This window comes from Microtus oregoni, unplaced genomic scaffold (genome assembly GCF_018167655.1).
Source record: "Microtus oregoni isolate MIOR12 unplaced genomic scaffold, Mior012 000012F_ref0000307, whole genome shotgun sequence".
Lineage (NCBI taxonomy): Eukaryota > Metazoa > Chordata > Mammalia > Rodentia > Cricetidae > Microtus > Microtus oregoni.
In genome coordinates this window covers 52,310,612-52,327,254 of record NW_024543071.1, presented here as the reverse complement: position 1 = coordinate 52,327,254, position 16,643 = coordinate 52,310,612, and the positions used below count along the sequence as shown (strand labels likewise).

Below are 16,643 nucleotides of genomic sequence, written 5' to 3'. Positions count from 1 at the left end.
AGAAGCCTGGGGCTAGTAGGGTGAGATGCAGTATGCTGGGGATTTAGCTCCAGGTCGCCCCCTTCAGAGTGCCCCACCTTACCCCATCTGTTCAAGCCTTTCAGGAACAGAACTGTGGCTTGTGTGTTTTCAGTCATTTATTCATATTTTGTCACAAATGGCCGGGGAGGGGGTGCCGGACTCCTCCAGGCAACATAGAAAATAGGACCAAGGGACAGGGTGGACTGGGTTTGGGATAAGTAGAGACTGGGCTGGAAAGAGAGCTTGGGGAGGGGAGAGGGCAGACTGGGGAATGGGGCTGCCCCCACATTGAGCCTGCTCATTCCTGGTGCAGGTGCCCCCCCACCTGCAGGGGGAGCTTCAAGGTGAGGGCCATGGGGGCCTGCCCAGAATTTCCAAGATCAAGGTCTGCCTGGCGGCAGGGCCCGAGTTCTCCCGATATGGACAGGACCAGAAGTCCTGCCCCTTCCAGGACAACTGCCATGCCTAGCTGCAGGCTAGCAGAGGAGCCCCCACCCCTATTTAGAGCTTTGCCTGGCCCTAGTTGGAGGGGGAGAGCTCTGAAGGCGGGGGGTCCCCGCAGCAGCAGTTTGGGGGGTGGAGAGGCTGGGAGGCACCAGTGCCCCCTGTCTCCCCAGGGCGAGGCCTCTCTGGCCAGAAGGGCAGGGCTAGGGGTGCACAGGCGTCCGGTCCATTCTGGGCTTGCTCCCTGGCCGGCTTCACCCTTAGAAGCTCACCAACGTATAAACCATACTGTGGGGGAGATGAAGCTGTGAACGTGTGTCTACCACCCTCCCAGTCATGCCCTGGGTTGTCTGTAGTCCTCAAGGGCAAAAAGAGGGCCTGAAGCCTGGGATCCCCCTCGCCTGTCCCCAGCTGCTGTGGCAAAGCCTCACCTGTACAGGTAATAGAAGAAGGAGAGCAGGTAGAAGGCGAGTTTGCACCAGGACTCCTTCTGGCAGTAGTTGAGGATGTCAGCATTCATGATAGAGACCGCATCATACATGACCTCAGAGCCATCCGCGGGACGGTGGAAGTACCTGGGGTGGGGGAGGTCTGAGTGCCCCCTCTAAACCACCCAGGTCTGATCCCCCATACTGCCCTGCTCCCATCTTCGCCTCCCCCAGGTAGATGCCGCTCCTCACCTCCAGAGGTGGTAGAAGAGAAGGGGGATGTTGAGGCCCAGGGTCACCCACTCTGCTGCACACAGAAACATCAGACAGAAGAGGCCGTGGATGGAATATTCCGGGACCACGAGCTGGGGGAGCAAGGGTGAGAGGTCAATGGCCTGGTGCCAGGACCAACCAACCCAAGCTTCAATGGCACAAAGGGGTGATGAGATTTAGGAAGTACCAACCCACCATGATCTCAGAACTAGAAGGCCTCTCTGGCTTGCCATTCCCACCCTCCCAGGCGGCAAAGTGGATCTAAACAGGCTCAGAGAAGGCCTCACTGGGCTACAGAGGGTGAGGGCAGCACTAGCTAGGAGCTCCCTGACCCCTGTCCTGACACTGACCTTCCTCAGGAGGCAGCAGATGCGTTCGATGTTTTTCAAACGCTCGCGCTGTAGGGAAGGAAAGGGCCTAGATAAGTGAGGCCGAGGAGCAGAAACCAGGGCGCCTCCCACGGCCCTGCGTGTGGTCGCCAGAGGGCGCCAGAACACTCTGCGGTGTCTTTCAGGAAAGCAGCCGCGTCCCCATGGCGACTGTCGCCATGGAAGGGCCTTCACCCGCATCTCCATGGCAACGGCCTGGAGCCTGGAAAAGGCTGCCCCACCAGGAGGAACCTGAGCCCGCTCCAGGTGTTTGTGAGAACGGGGACAGGGAAAAGGACAGGGTCACGTCACCGGCCCTCCACATGGCACCCCCATCTTCCCGACCCCCATTCCCACCTTCCACCCGTGACAGAAAGACAAACAGACGGACACACCTCAGCACAGCACATGTATCACTTACTGCCCGCGCTGGGTTCCCCTGGTCGATGGGGTTCTTGAAGTCAGTCCGCAGTTCATCAAAGGCTATAATCTGGGGGTGGGGGCATGTGCCTGTCAGGGTTGAGACAGGCCCACCACCATCCTGAACATCCCAGGCCCCAGATGGCTCAGAGGAAAAGAACATGGGCTTTTTGGAGGGAGCTGGATAGCAACCCCCCCCTCCTCAACACACACACACATACACGCGTGCCTGTCCTTCCATGGGATAGGGATTTATACTTGGGGACCCTGCCATATGGAGTTTACTGCAAAGTGAAGAAGCAGAAGGACAGGTCTTGGCCCAAGCTCACACAGCAGTAGACAATGGGATCCTAATGCCTACTGTACTCCCCAAACATTGCAAGACATGGCCTCTCCTCTCCCAGGCCTCATGCTGAGCACAGAAACCCTAGAGGGCTGGAACACAGTTCTTGTCCAGGAGGCGCCCTAGGTGGGTGGGGAGAGAACTCTGGCTCAGTAGCGAGGGTGAGCAGGACTCCATACGGGTTGGTGGGTTCAAGCTGATTGAGAAGGCATTTGGTGAACAAATGGGAAGAACGCAGTCCAAGCAGGGGTAATAATGACAGGAAGGCACAGAAGGTTGAGAGAACATTCAGTGGTTCATGGGGCTGGGCTGTGTGAGAATGGGGAGGGAGGGAAGGATGCAAGGCTGGTGGGAAGGTCAGCAGAGCCTGTCCCTGCAAGGCCAACCAAGACGAGGTTTACCGCAAGAGTAGAGGGAGTCCTAGAGGATTACAAAGCAACAAAGGGGACAATCAGATTCAGGTTGGTGGGGACACAAGCTGGCAACCGCCACAGCAGGCTTTATTAGCTCACTGAATGCCTGCACCAACCTAATAGCTTAAGTCCTAGTATTATCTTCATTTCTGACTTGCAGATGAGAAGACAGGCGAGTGTCCTGTCCGAGGCCACACAGCTACTAAGTGCTAAACTTGCAATCCAGTTAAAAGCACTGCCCACTTGGTTACACGCAGAGCAGACCACTGAAGGGCCTGTTCCAGTCAGGGAGGGGTTGGCAGTGGTCTAAGTGAGGAGGACAGTGGCCATGGCAATGCTGTCGACCAGCTGCAAAGGGCCTGTGTGGTATGGGGAGAGGAGGTAGGTGATCACAAGTGACTTCTGGTGTGTCTGGGGGATGGCAGTGTACTCAGGAGTGGGGAAACTCCCGAGGTAGCGGGTATTCAAGGAGATGATGGTGTGGATCTAGAAGAACCTGCCGGTGACCTGGGGGAGGCAGGCTGGCAGAGAAGCCTGACTGAGGGGGGGGGGAGAGAAGGAAGGGGGGTTCCTTCCTTTCCCCTCTAGCCCCAGAATGAGGCAGCAGGCCCACCACCCCCAAACATCCTAGACCCCATACGGTTCAGAGGAAAAGAACATGGGCTTCCTGGAGGGAGCTGGGGCCATCTGGAGCCCCTCCCCCAATTCCTCTGACTCTGGGCAGCTGCCTGCCTGATAGGCACAGCAACGGGGTCCAGCAGGGGCGGAAGGGTGCCGTCTGTCTGCCCCAGAGCTGGCACCATCAGCAGGCAGAGGGTGTCGAGCCTCCCACCCCCCAGGCTGCTTGGCGCTGACTCAGCGTCTCCCCCCCACCCTCCCCCACCCCGGAACAAACAATTCCCCACTGTGACAGCTGATACACGTCACTCACCAGGGTTGCCTAGTGACTAGTAGGGCCTGGGCTGAGGGTTGAGGCAGGACCTGGGCTCCTGGCTCAGAAGATTCTACTTCTTAACAACTTTGAATCGAGGCCCACATCTCCTCTCCCAGACCTCATTCTACAAGCCCATTTTACTGACGAGGGCACAGCTCCAGCTAACTAAGATGACCCAGCTAAAAGGCTGAAACAGTGACTTGTAGTAGGGGCTCCAGAAAGGTTCGTTGACACAACAAAGGTGCTGCTCCTTGGCAGACTTCATCTCAGCCTGGGAGTTCATTCTGCAAGGGCAGTGTCTGGGTCTTATGTAGCCTGACTCCCATGCAGGTGCCATGCAGCCGTGCTAGGCAGGCTGCTCTGAGATCTCCTGAAAAGAGGGGTCCTACCAGAGGAAGGGATGTGAGTGGGAAGTGGGCTTCTAGAATTTCAGGAGTTAGTTACCTCCTGTGCATCCCATTCTTTTTAATTCTTAGGATCCAAGCTCCCCTGCTCCCACAGTACTGCCCAAGGCCCTGAGCCTAGGACAGGAAGCTCAGAATGGATCTGAGGTGACAGAAGGGAGCAGAGGGCAAGAAAAAAGAAAAAGCAACTGGGAAACTCGGATCAAGACAAGCAAAGTGAGGGGTAGGGCTGGAGACAGGGCACATCTGGAGATATTCGTGGGGGCTTAGTAGGGAGGGCAAAAGGAAGGAATGGGGAGACTTCCTTGGGGGGGGCGGGGGACTACTGGTGAGCAGTCAGCAAATCCAGGAAGAGAGAGAAAGTGGCAGAGCAGGAAAGAGGTAGGTTTAGGTTTGCTAAAGCAAGGAGGAAGGGAGGAATGCTGGTGTCCTGCGGATATGAGGAGCCCTGAAGGAAGATATGTCAAGGCCAGGGAAGTGTGCGCAGGTGTGAATAAAGAGCACTGGTAGCTACAACAGACAGGGGCCTGCATGGGACAGAGGGGAAGCTGGGAGGGAGCACAGAGACCCCAACAGTGAGCCAGAGGCTCATAGTTCTATAGTGAAGAGAAAGGGACCAGGTAGAGGGTACCCTTGGAAAAGCCCAGGAGAGAACTGGGTAAGAACCCTCCCCAGGGGAAGCCATCAGTATGAGACAGAGCCATTCTGGAGTCAGGCTAGGCCAGAGTGAGAGCAGACAGGGGTGGGGGTACGAAAGACAAAGGGCATGTGTGGGGGGGATAGGAAGGAAACCGGGAAGTGGAAAGAGGACTGGAGGGTTATCCAAAGTGAGATAAGGTGGGGGCTAGCTTTCTTGGGTTACTTCGAATCAGTCCCTCTTGGGTCAGATAAGGGTCCGGAAGGGGACTGGGTTAATGGGTTCCAAGATATGCGGGTATTGTAAACAGATGCAGTTGCCATAGCAACCGGCTCCATCACTCTGCTTGGAAAAACCCACAAAGGAGGGGTGTAGGGGGAACAAACTGCCCGATGGACAGACGGGGGTGGATGGATGAAGATGTAGAAGGATCAAGAATTCCGCCCCCCTGCCCAATGACTGGATGAGGCAAGGAAAGGGTCAGGACCTACTGACATATCCACAGACAGGCGGGGGCGGTGAAGGAAGGGGGGCTGCCCTCGGGGGGGGGGGAGCCGACAGCAGGGGATGTTAATGGGGGGGGCGAACAGAAACCAATGGATGGGGATAGTGGAAAAGGCCATTCAAGTTTCCCAGGGGCACTAAGACCATCCGCTCCAGACCCATCCTGCTCCCTAAGCCCACTGCCCCCTACCCCGCCCCCAGAGTGAGCCCAGCCTTACGTGCCAGATGACAAAGAAGATGAGGGAGGCGCACAGCACCAGGGTGAGCATGTAGCAGAATGCTGCGAAGGTGAACGCCATGGCCCCCGCGCCGGGCGGCGGCCCGGGGGGCGCCAGCGCGGGGTCTGGGCGCAAGGGGACGCCCCCCGGCCCACACTTAGGGCCGGCCGGGCATGGCCCACGGGACTCGAGGGACACGGGCGGCGCGTCCGGGACCGGGGCCGCGGGGCCGTGGGGGACGCGGGGCGCGGGCCGTGGGGCTCGGGGGGCGCGTCCGCTGCCGGCTGCCCGGGCCCCAAACGCTCATCCTGCGATCCCTCGCCCGCGGCTCCCTCGCTCTCCAGCCCGCGAAGCCGGCGGGGCGGAGCCGGGGGCGGGGCCGCCGTGCAGCGGCCTCGGGCGGGGCTGAAGCTCTGAGCTTCCCTCTGCCAGCTTCTGCCAGCACGGACTGAGGGCCCAGAATATCCACTCTCGCACCCTCAAAACACGGAAGACCTAGACGCACTTTCCTGGTACCAACTTTCACACAACTATCCCACCACAGCCACATTCAGTACTTCGTCTCTAATCCTCACGTACAGTGCTGGCGTGGAGAGACGACTGAGGCCCCCATGTGAAGCACTTGGCATAGTTCAGGGTAGCTGGCATCTGGCTTTAAGTCAGAGAGGGGACTGAATTCGACTGGAGGAAGGGGAAGACCAAGTTCAATGCAATATGTCTGTGCGGTCTAATCCACGTTCCTGGGTCCGGCTCATGCCCAACTTCATGCCTTGCAAGCTATCCCAGTGGGTGTTGATGGTGGATCACCCAATGGCCTTCTGCCTGCCTCCCTCTGACAGATACGGATCCGTGCTGGGCCCTTGGGGACATCCCACAGCAGCACAGCAGGCTTTCCCAGCCCCAGGATGTGGGTCAAGGGCTTTTACCAGCAAACTTAGGCCACAGTCCCAGCCAGGACCCCTGTGTATCACACCAAACTCTGGATTCCAGTTCCATCCAGCAGCTCAAAGCCAGACTCAGACCTGATAGACCACACTTACACCACAGCTTCCTTGCAAAAACCCTCGGCTTATCCAAGGGCCAGTGGAAATTTATTTTTTTCATCCTTTTCCATCTTTCCCCAAGTGGCTTTTCCTTGCAAAATGCCTGACATGACACCAGAGGGGGACTAGGAGAAGAGGCTCCCTCCCAGAGGGGCAGCCCAGGGATTTAAATACACACTGGAAGGAAGGGAGGGGTGTAGGGAGAGATGGCAAGAAGACAGCACAAAGGACATGGCTTCTTAGGTAAAGACCAAAGGTTTTCTGCAGGAAGCTGTGCCAGACGGTAGTGGCCAGAATTCTGAGTGGGGAGGGGAGTGTGAGAGACCCACAACCCCAAGTGGCCCCCACATTCCCCAGAGAAGTAGGTCTGGCTGCCTCAAGCTCTGAGGAACGGAGGGAGGCCAGATGTGCTGCCTCAGGGAAAGAGAAGTGATGCTGGCAGAGTGAGGGTTAAGGCTGGTGCCCGGCCTCTGGCGCGGTGGGCCTTCCGCCTCTGCCTTTCTCAGGGACAAAGGGGCTCAGTGGGCAGGCAGCACATGGGCCTGGCTCTGGCAGGGCAGGGGGAGGCAGGAGCAGGCTCCCTCTGGGCTTGAGACACAGGCCCAGCACAGCCACCCGCCCACCCACCCTAGTTGTGCTCAAGACCCAACAGCAGCTGGACGGCTCAAGCTGAGTGTGGGAGCTGTAGAGGCGGTAAGGAAAAGGTGGGCTGTTGGGCTCTTGCATGCCCCCTTGCCTGTCCTGAGGTCCGAAGCAGGACCCTGGATCTGAGGCCCTGGATCCCCTGGCCACTGCCTGCAGCCAGGGGCAGCAGAGGCAGAGAGGCCCTCATTTATTGGGAAGGAAAAAAGGAAAAGAGAAACCCAGTGCAGCATACATGGGGGTGAGTGACAGACAGCAGAGCCCTCATTCCAAAGAAAGGTGCGTGGTGGCATCTTTTCAAGGTACTAGAGGCAGCAGCAGAGCAGTTCCGGTGACCACCCCAGTCACAGGTTCTGCATGTCCTCCATGGGGGCCCTGACAGGACTAGGACTCAGAGCAGAAGGCAGATGGGCCAGAGGAAGATGGGGAGCCCAAGACACCCCAAAGCCACAGACTCAAATGCCCTAGGAGAGGGAGGCACTTCCTGTCCCCTCCAGGGGCATCATCTGGAGAAGGTGTCTCTTCCCCAAGTGCCCCTCCTAGCAACAGCCACCACTAGCTGGCTTCACAGGGGTGCTGTCGATCTTCAGGTTGGGTCGTTCACCCCCAGAAGCTGCTCCTGGCCCCATCCGCTTTTTGATCTCTGCAGCCATTGTCATGAATGCCTGCTCAACATTGGTGGCATTCTTGGCACTTGTCTCCAGGAAGGGGACACCCAGAGAGTCTGCAAATTCCTGCCAAGGAGAGAAGAGAGATAAGTGAGAGCAATGAAGAGAAGGCCCTAGTCCCCGGACAGCCAGGGCTGGCCCTGCTCACCTTGGCTGTGGTGTTGTCCACGACCTTCTTGGTGGTGAGATCACTCTTATTGCCTACCAGGAGTTTATTGACGTTCTCACTGGCGTAGCGATCTATCTCCTGCAGCCACTGTTTCACGTTAGCGTAGGATTCCTAGGCACAGGGTCCAAAGTTACTGAACTCCCAAACCCAGTCTAGCAGGGCTCCTTTGAGGGAAAGGCAGGAGCCCTGAACATGGGAATACAGTTAAGTCTTCCCCTCTAGGCTTAGCTTTCCGCCCGGATCTCTTCCATGTGGAAACCCAGAAACCCAAACCAGCACAGATTAGCCAGTGGCCCCAACACCTCAACAGCTGCCTAGACCTATCAGACATTTCTGTTTTTTGCCATTATCTCTCCCTAGACCACTCCTAGGTGTAACCACACACAGAAGCTAAGGGCATCACAAGAAAGGCAGATGACATCAGACATGGCTGATACAGGCAAATGATCCTAGCGATGAAGTAAGCTGAGGCATGAAGATCACAAGTTCAAGACCAGTCTGAGGAACTTAATAAGACCCTCTCAAAATAAATGAAAAGGGGGTCTGGGGAGAGGGTTAAGTGGTTGATAGCACCAGCTACTCTTCCAGAGGACCTGAGTTCAATTCCCAGCATCCACATGGCAGTTCACAACTGTCTGAAGCTCCATTTCCAGGGGATCTGACACCTTAAACTTGCAAGTAAAATACCGATGCACATGAAACAAAAATAAATATATCATTAAAAATAATGAAAAGGAGCTGGGCATGGTGGCATATTCCTTTAATCCCAGCACTTGGGAGACAGAGGTAGGCAAACCTCTTGTGTTCAAGGCTAGCCTGGTCTATAAAGGGAGTTCCAGGACAGCCAGGGCTAAACAGAGAAATGCTGTCTCACCCTCCCCACACTCACCCAAGAAAAGATGACCTAAGCAGTTCATGACTAAATTACGTACATCTCCAGCCCTCCCTTTAAATTCTGGAGCCTTGGAGACCAGTGGGAGATGAAGGTTCTTCATAGGGGAGACCTTGGCCAGTGAAGGAGACTTATGACACCACTTTCTACCTCACTGAGCCTCAGCAGTCTGACACTGAGCTTGTGAAAAAAATGTAATTTCTAGTCAAGCCGGAGCTGTGTTTCCTCTTCCTTTAAATAAAGTTTCCTGCCTGCGTGCACGTATAAGGGTAAGGGTACATGGCTCGTGCCCTTGGAGGCCAGAAGAGGGCATCAGCTCCTCTGGAATTGGGAGTTACAGACAGTTGTGAACTGCCATGTGGGTGCTGGGAACTGAAACCCAGGTCTTCTGTAAGAGTAGTGAACACTCTGCTAAGCCATCTCTCCAGCTCCTATTTTTTCTTCTTCAAGGTATACTGGGGCTCTAATGTATACAACCTCATGTCCTAAGCTGGACCCTATACTGGAAGGAGGAAACAGAGGGACCTTAACTATACACCCACCTTAGGTTATTCAGGGAACAGTAGAGGAGCAGACCACCAGTACACACAATGGCAAGATGCTGCACAGCCATAGGACCACTTCTGCCTAGAAAGCTACAGCTGACACCAGCCTGCAGGCATGAACTCAACTAATGTAAAAGCTACCAGCTAAGGACACAGCAGCTGCTAGAATGGGAAGGTGTGGTGTCTTTGGGGAGTGGGAAGTGGGGAAACAGCAGGCTGCAGGTTGGGAGGGGTTGGAGGGGGTGGTCAAGGACAGAGCTGAAAGGTTTTAGCCTGGATAAACTTGGCATACCCATGAGATAGGGAAGGTTTCCTCCGGTGAATAGTAACTGGCGCACATTTGTGTTCTGGAAATAGGATTAGAGCACACTAACAAGATGCAGAGCCACTGGGAAGTGTCCAGAATAATCTAGAGTAACGTCCCAAACCAGGAAATGCAGCCAGGAAGAGCAGAGGCTTAGAGTTAGGCTATCCTGGCTATTGCTAAGCTTGGTCATCTACTATGTGACCACAGATATCTAGTCACCTGACCTGGGTCTCAGTTTCCTCTTTTGTTCCGATAACACTTCCCAGCAGAGCTGTTGTTTGCATGAGAAAAGAATGCAGGGCTGTCTCCTAACAAGTGCCCAATTAGCAAGAGCTGCTATTATCCTCATCACTGCTATTATTATGAAGGGACAGATCTGAAAGGGCGGGGAGAGAATAGAGGTGCCTTGAGACTCTATGGAGAAGGGAAGTTTTTCTGGTCAGACTTACAAGGATTGTTACAAATTAGGATGCAGGAGGCGGGAGGGGGAGATGGGGAGGCTGGTGTTAGAATCTGAATCCTGCAGCTGGTGTGGAGCCCAGAGGCAGCTGAAGGCAGAGAAAGGGCTTATTTTTCTTTACTGGGACATCAGAGGCAAGTTACTAACACCTCTGGAAAACAATTTCTTCCTGTAGGAAACATGGTGTACTAGTCAGCATTTTCCAACTTGACACAAACCTAGACATCCAGAAAGGGCTTCTAATCTTTCTAATCTGAGGAACTGCCTCCATCAGATGGTCCTGTGAGCACGTCTAGGAGGCATTTTCTTGAGTGATGGTGGATGTGGCAGGGCCCAGCTCACAATGGGCAGCATCACCCTTTGGTGGTGACCTTGGGTGGTCTAAAAAAGCAGGTTGAGCAAGCTATGGGGAACAAGCAGTAGGCTCCCCATGGTTATTGCCTGAATTCATGCCTTGGCTTCCTTTGATGATGGACTATTACCTGAGAGTTTTAAGATGAGACAAGCCCTTTTCTCCTACCTAGTATTTACTGTGGCAACAGAGTGCAAACTAGGGCACAGAGACCTCACCACTTACTTCACTGGGTAAGAGCATGAAGATCATTCCCGTTATAGACACCAAGGGCCAGCACAAGCACACACAATGATGGAACCCATGGGACATCTGTCCAGACATAAGAATTCCAGAACACAAGGCAATAGCCAAACCACAGAAGTGGCTGGGGTTAGCTGGGATGTAGAAACTATAGGGCTAATGGGCAGTAAGGGGCTGGGGTATAGCACACTGGCTTAGTGGGAGGCAGTGCCACAAAAAATTTCCAGGAAACAGAAGAAAATGGAGTACAAAGTTACAAGAAGTCAATCTGGGCCAGAAGCTGATTGGATCCGACAGTTAGTTAAAGCCTTGGTGCCCTGTGAGTGGCACCACTCGGAAGAGTTGGGAGGTGAAAGCATGGGTATCAGGAGTCTCTGGTAAGTTGTCACTCACTACCCCTCAAAGCAGGAACTCTCCCAACCCAGGACTCATTGGTAGAAAAAGCAAAGCAGATGGATGCCGAGTCTAGGTCTTTGGCTTCTGGCACTAACTAGCGAGAAGCCCTTAGTAAGTCACTGCCCCAGCCTGAACCAAGTCTTCATCTTTAAAAAAGGAATGTGAACAGATTCAACTCAATGCCCATCAAAATCCCAGCAAAATTCTTCAAAGACCTTAAAAAAAAGGTACTCAACTTCATACAGAAAAGCAAAAAACCCAGGATAGCCAAAACAATCTTGTAAAATAAAAGAACTTCTGGAGGCATCACAATCCCTGACTTCAAACTCTACTACAGAGCTACAGTTCTAAAAACATCCTGATACTGGCATAAGAACAGATAGGAGGACCAATGGAACCAAATAGAAGACCTGGATATCAATCCACACATCTTCTAACACCTGATTTTTGACAAAGAAGCAAAAAAATATCAAATGGAAAAAAGAAAGCATATTCAACAAGTGGTGCTGGCAAAATTGGATATCAACATGTAGAAGAATGAAAATAGACCCATATCTATCACCATGCACAAAACTCAAGTCCAAATGATCAAAGACCTCAACATAAAGCCAGCCACACTGAACCTTATAGAAGAGAAAGTGGAAAGTACACTTGAACGCATTGGCACAGGGAACCACTTCCTAAATAGAACCCCAGCAGCACACACACTGAGAGAAACAATAAATGGGACCTCCTGAAACTGAAAAGCTTCTGTAAAGCAAAGGACACGGTCAACAAGACAAAACGACAACCTACAGAATGGGAAAAGATCTTCACTAACCCCACATCAGACAGAGGGCTGATCTCCAAAATATACAAAGAACTCAAGAAATTGGACACCAAAAGATCACTTAATCCAATAAAGAAATGGAGTACAGACCTAAACAGAGAACTCTCAACAGAGGAATCTAAAATGGCTGAAAGACACTTAAGGAAATGTTCAACATCCTTAGTCATCAGAGAAATGCAAATCAAAACAACTCTGAGATTCCATCTTACACCTGTAAGAATGGCCAAGATCAAAAACACTGATGACAACTTATGCTGGAGAGGTTGTGGGGAAAAGGGAACACTTCTGCACTGCTGGTGGGAATGCAAGCTTGTACAACCCCTTTGGACGTCAGTGTGGCGATTTCTCAGAAAATTAGGAAACAACCTTCCTCAAGACCCAATAATATCACTTTTGGATATATATCGAAAGGATGCCCAATCGTGCCACAAGGACATGTGCTCAACTATGTTCATAGCAGCTTTGTTTGTCATAGCCAGAATCTGGAAACAACCTAAATGCCCCTCAACTGAAGAATGGGTAAGAAAAATATGGTACATTTACACACAGAGTACTACACAGCAGAAAAAAATAATGACAGCTTGAATTTTGCAGGAAAATGGATGGACTTAGAAAATATTATTTTGAGTGAGGTAACCCAGACCCAGAAAGACGTTATCACATGTACTCACTCATAGGTGGACTTTAAACATAAAGCAAAGAAAGCCAGCCTACAAACCACAATCCCAGAAAACTTAGACAACAATGAGGACACTAAGAGAAACTTACATGGATCTAATCTACATGGGAAGTAGAAAGTAGAAAAAGACAAGATCTTCTGAGTAAATTGGGAGCACGGGGACCTTGGGGAAGGGTTGAAGGGGAGAGGGGAGAGGCAGGGAGGGGAGCAGAGAAAAGTGTAGAGCTCAATAAAAATCAGCAAATTAAAAAAAAAGGAATGTGAGTAACTTCTCATGAGCATCAAAAGCCAGGCACAGTGGTAGGTACCCAGTAGCCCCAGCTATTAGGGTGGCCAAAGAAGAGGGACAGGCTGGTAATAGAGTGAAACTCACATTTTGTGGGGTAAGCAACCAAGGAAAGTTTCTGTAATTGTAATGTGATGTTTTGTTTGTGCTGTAACGAATAAAGCTTGCCTGAAGATTAGAGTGCAGAGCAGAGCTAACCACACTACTTAGCCATAGAGGCCAGACAGTGGTGGCACACACCTTTAATCCCAGTACTTGGAAGTCATGCACCTGTCTCCTAACACCAGGGAGGTGGAGACAGGAAGGGATATGGCTGGGTGGAGAGAAAAATATAAGACGGGAGGAGAAGCCGGGCGACGGTGGCGCACGCCTTTAATCCCAGCACTCGGGAGGCAGAGGTAGGCGGATCTCTGTGAGTTCGAGACCAGCCTGGTCTACAGAGCTAGTTCCAGGACAGGCTCCAAAGCCACAGAGAAACCCTGTCTCGAAAAACCAAAAAAAAAAAAAGACGGGAGGAGACAGGAGTCAAGGCGTTCAGTCTGAGGACTTGTAGAGACAGAATACCCCATTCCGTCTGAGGACTTTGTATAAGTAAGAACCAGTGGCTGGCTGCTCTGTTCCTCTGATCTTTCAGTTTTCACCCCCTAATATCTGACTCCGGGATTTTATTATTAAGGCCAATTAGAATTTGCGCTATACTTGAAGACAGTCGGGACAATTTCTGGCTGCTGAAGCCACCAGAGTAGATACAGGATTCCAGAACTTCTGCTTACCCTGGGCTCCCAGTTTCTTGTCTAAACTCTTACAATTGCTCCAACTGTCTGTAGCCATCAGGAAGCAAGGACCCAGCAGTAACTGAACAACTGACTACCACCAAACATGGGTAGTCTGCAAAGTCTAGAAAAAGGCAGCAAGAGCCATGAAGCCTGGTTCTGTCAAAACTTCATTACAGGGTCTTAGTAGGATCCATTTTTGTGGCCTGTTGCCCTTTTATGAGGCAATTCAGCACAGGGTCTCCCTTCCAGAAAGCTTACAGGAAAAGAAGACAGGAAGAGGAGCAAGAGTCAAAAGTCAAGGCTGTGAGGTAAATTCAGAAGTACCTGGTCAGTGACGTCGTACACCACGATGATGCCATGAGCCCCCCGGTAGTAGCTGGAAGTGATGGTCCGGAACCGTTCCTGACCAGCCGTGTCCCACTATGAGACAGGAGAAAAAGGGTAGGTCAGCCACAAGAGAGCCCCCACCCCAAGGCAAACCCTTCAGTCTCAGTGCTGGAGAAAACTCATACTTACAATCTGAAGTTTGATGGTTTTGCCATCCAGCTCAATGGTTCGAATCTTGAAGTCCACCCCGATAGTGCTGATGTAGCTCTCTGTGTATGTGTCATCCTGAAAGGTGGGGCAGGGAAACAGCCTGAACAGACAGGCCCAAGAACTACTTGGAAGTCCCCCCTCCAGCTCTCTGCCCCTGCTGTGCTCCTCACCACCAAGCCTTAGTTCTAAGTACCCCAACTTGCGAGGCCTGGGCCCTTGTTCTGGCAGCTCTGGTAACTCCTGTGTTCTGAGTTGCCCCTTTTTCCTCCCAGTGGCCAGCTAGGACCCCGAGTGGGTGACATGGGGGTGCTTCTTACTCACAGCAAACCGCAGGAGCAGGCACGACTTGCCCACACCTGAGTCACCAATCAAAAGCAGCTTGAACAGGTAGTCACTGGCAAGAGAAGATGGGAAGGTATGAGGGCAGGAAGGAAGTTCTCCCCAGCCCCTGCCCCTGCAGCAGCCCAACAGCACTTTGAGGCATGCTTCTGACTGGTATACTATGGTGTTCACTAGATCCTCCACTATCCTGAAAAGGGATGAAAAATAGACCCTCACTATTCCCAATAACCTAACCCACAAAACCTTCAGCTTGCTATGTCTGAATTCCCACTTTGTGGCAAAAGCAAGGAATGATATTTGCCAAGAAACACAACCAATTGGGTGCCAGAGCTGAGACTAGTGTGGTAGGAAGTATTTAGGAAACCCACACTAGGCCGCACAGTGTGCCAGCCTAGGACCCAAAAATGAAAACCTGAACCCATGAAGCCAAAACAAATGGGAAAGAGCCTGCCATGAAGTCACGAGTAAGAGGCAGTCAACAAGTGGCCACGAAACAGCAGCTAACACTTCTTCAATGGCCTGTGTGAAGTACTTAAATGCAAGCTCTCATTAGTCCCCCACCCCAATGAAACGGAGTGAGTGAGTGTTACTTCCAACTACCAGGAAACCAGGTCAGAGAAGGGAAGTGACTTACCCTAAGCAGCGGCTAACTGTGAGGCTGGGAACTAGGCCTGCCAAGCTTTTGACAGCCTGCAGCCTCCCTTCTCTGTTCCCCTCCTAACCCTGCTGAGCTTCACCCTTTCTCAAGGAAATCTGAGGCCTAGAGCTGGGGAAGAAAAAGGAAGCGGAGAAGGGGAAGACAACTCGGGGACAAAACTGTCTGTGGGCCATCTACTCCAAAGGGTTTGAGAAATAAAAACTCCATTCTAAGGGAGCAAGCAAATTCCACATTCACCTAAAGTTCTTTGGCAGTCTGACAGGTGAGGGGAGCCGTGTGACAGCGGCACTGGAGGCCCGAGTAAAGGTGAGAGGGCAAAAAAGGACGGACCGCCGGGAGCGACTGGACAGTGCGGCCCAGGTAGGGCAAATGGCAGCCCCAGAGGGAAGGACTTGAAAGGTATGTGACTCTAGCAGGGGCTTGGGCTCCCCTCTTGTCTGGTCAGCTTCTGTCTGGGCCAGCCCCGGGAACCGGGCTCCAGAAGAAAGTCAAAGGCACAGAGGCTCACGGCCCGACTGAGAGTACTCGACTCTGGAGACCAAGAACTATTATGATGGGCTCCAAACCACCTGCCCGTGGTCAAGCAGCGGGTGGGGAAACTGAGGCTCTGGGAGACCCAATCTGTAGGGTCACGTAACCGAAAAGGTCTGGGAGAGCCGGTGCTGCGGGCTCCAAGTGCTGCCCTTCGAAGTTGTGCCTTCGGGCCCTAGCTGAGAGAACTTGGGGTGCTGAGCCGGGGTCCTGGGGTTCTCGGGGGGAGGGGCAGGACCCGGATGTGGGGGGGGTCAGCGGAAGAGAGACCCGGATGTGGGGGCGCCGCGCAGTTCTGACCAGGGCCAGACAACTTCGATAAGCATATAGCCCCATAGACATGATCGAGGCTGCGCCACACGGCGCGGGCGGGGCTCACTCACTATTCGGGGTTCATGGCGGCAGCGGTGGCCCGCTCGGTCGCTCCCAGTCGGCTCTGCTCCGCCTCCCGTTCCAAGATGGTGGCCGCTCCGCCCTAGAGGCCTCGCCCGCACTGCGCAAGCGCAAACACTTCCGACAAGGGTTGCCCCGCGCTGCCTTGCGGAACATGTAGTCTCCTACTTGATTTGTCACTGCTGCGCAGGCGCAACCCAGGCAACCCAAGCGGCCGTGCGCTTCAGTCGCCACCCGTGAACTGCCTTCTGGGGTCTGTAGTCTTTCCAACCACTGAACGACCTGCTGCGGAATCTTGGTTGGAGACTCTTGTTCGCGCTGGGGTAGGTGTGGTTTACCTCTGAGATAGGCAGCCACCCTCTTTGTTCTCAGATTGAAATCATTAAACGAGAAGGTACAAGGTATTTAGGACCGGAGAAACTTGACTTATTCGGCGTTCTTCATGGGATGAACACTCCGCAGCCCGTCCCAGAACTGTCATCACCAGT

At 53.1% G+C, this 16,643-nt stretch overlaps 2 protein-coding genes across 4 annotated transcripts; both read right to left on the bottom strand.

Annotated features, from left to right (window-relative positions):
* Positions 1-119: 119 nt before the first annotated feature.
* On the bottom strand, positions 120-5,774 carry Cnih2 (cornichon family AMPA receptor auxiliary protein 2). 3 transcript variants are annotated; one of them, XM_041661678.1, is made up of 6 exons: positions 5,408-5,774; positions 1,956-2,024; positions 1,517-1,564; positions 1,146-1,258; positions 897-1,040; positions 120-753 (listed from the first exon to the last, which is right to left on the bottom strand). In XM_041661678.1, exons 1-6 carry the CDS (start codon positions 5,486-5,488, stop codon positions 726-728), a joined length of 483 nt encoding a protein of 160 aa, XP_041517612.1. In that variant the 5' UTR covers positions 5,489-5,774; the 3' UTR covers positions 120-725. The 3 variants fall into 3 exon arrangements, with proteins under 3 accessions (XP_041517612.1, XP_041517613.1, XP_041517614.1); XM_041661679.1 differs by lacking the exon at positions 1,517-1,564; XM_041661680.1 differs by lacking the exon at positions 5,408-5,774 and having other exon boundaries at positions 1,930-2,024.
* A 681-nt stretch (positions 5,775-6,455) lies between these two features.
* Rab1b (RAB1B, member RAS oncogene family) lies at positions 6,456-16,287 on the bottom strand. Its single transcript, XM_041661925.1, has 6 exons — positions 16,146-16,287; positions 14,553-14,625; positions 14,211-14,306; positions 14,019-14,114; positions 7,909-8,040; positions 6,456-7,826 (listed from the first exon to the last, which is right to left on the bottom strand). The coding sequence occupies exons 1-6, from the start codon at positions 16,157-16,159 to the stop codon at positions 7,632-7,634; spliced, it is 606 nt and encodes a 201-aa protein (XP_041517859.1). The 5' UTR covers positions 16,160-16,287; the 3' UTR covers positions 6,456-7,631.
* Between the last annotated feature and the right edge of the window lie 356 nt (positions 16,288-16,643).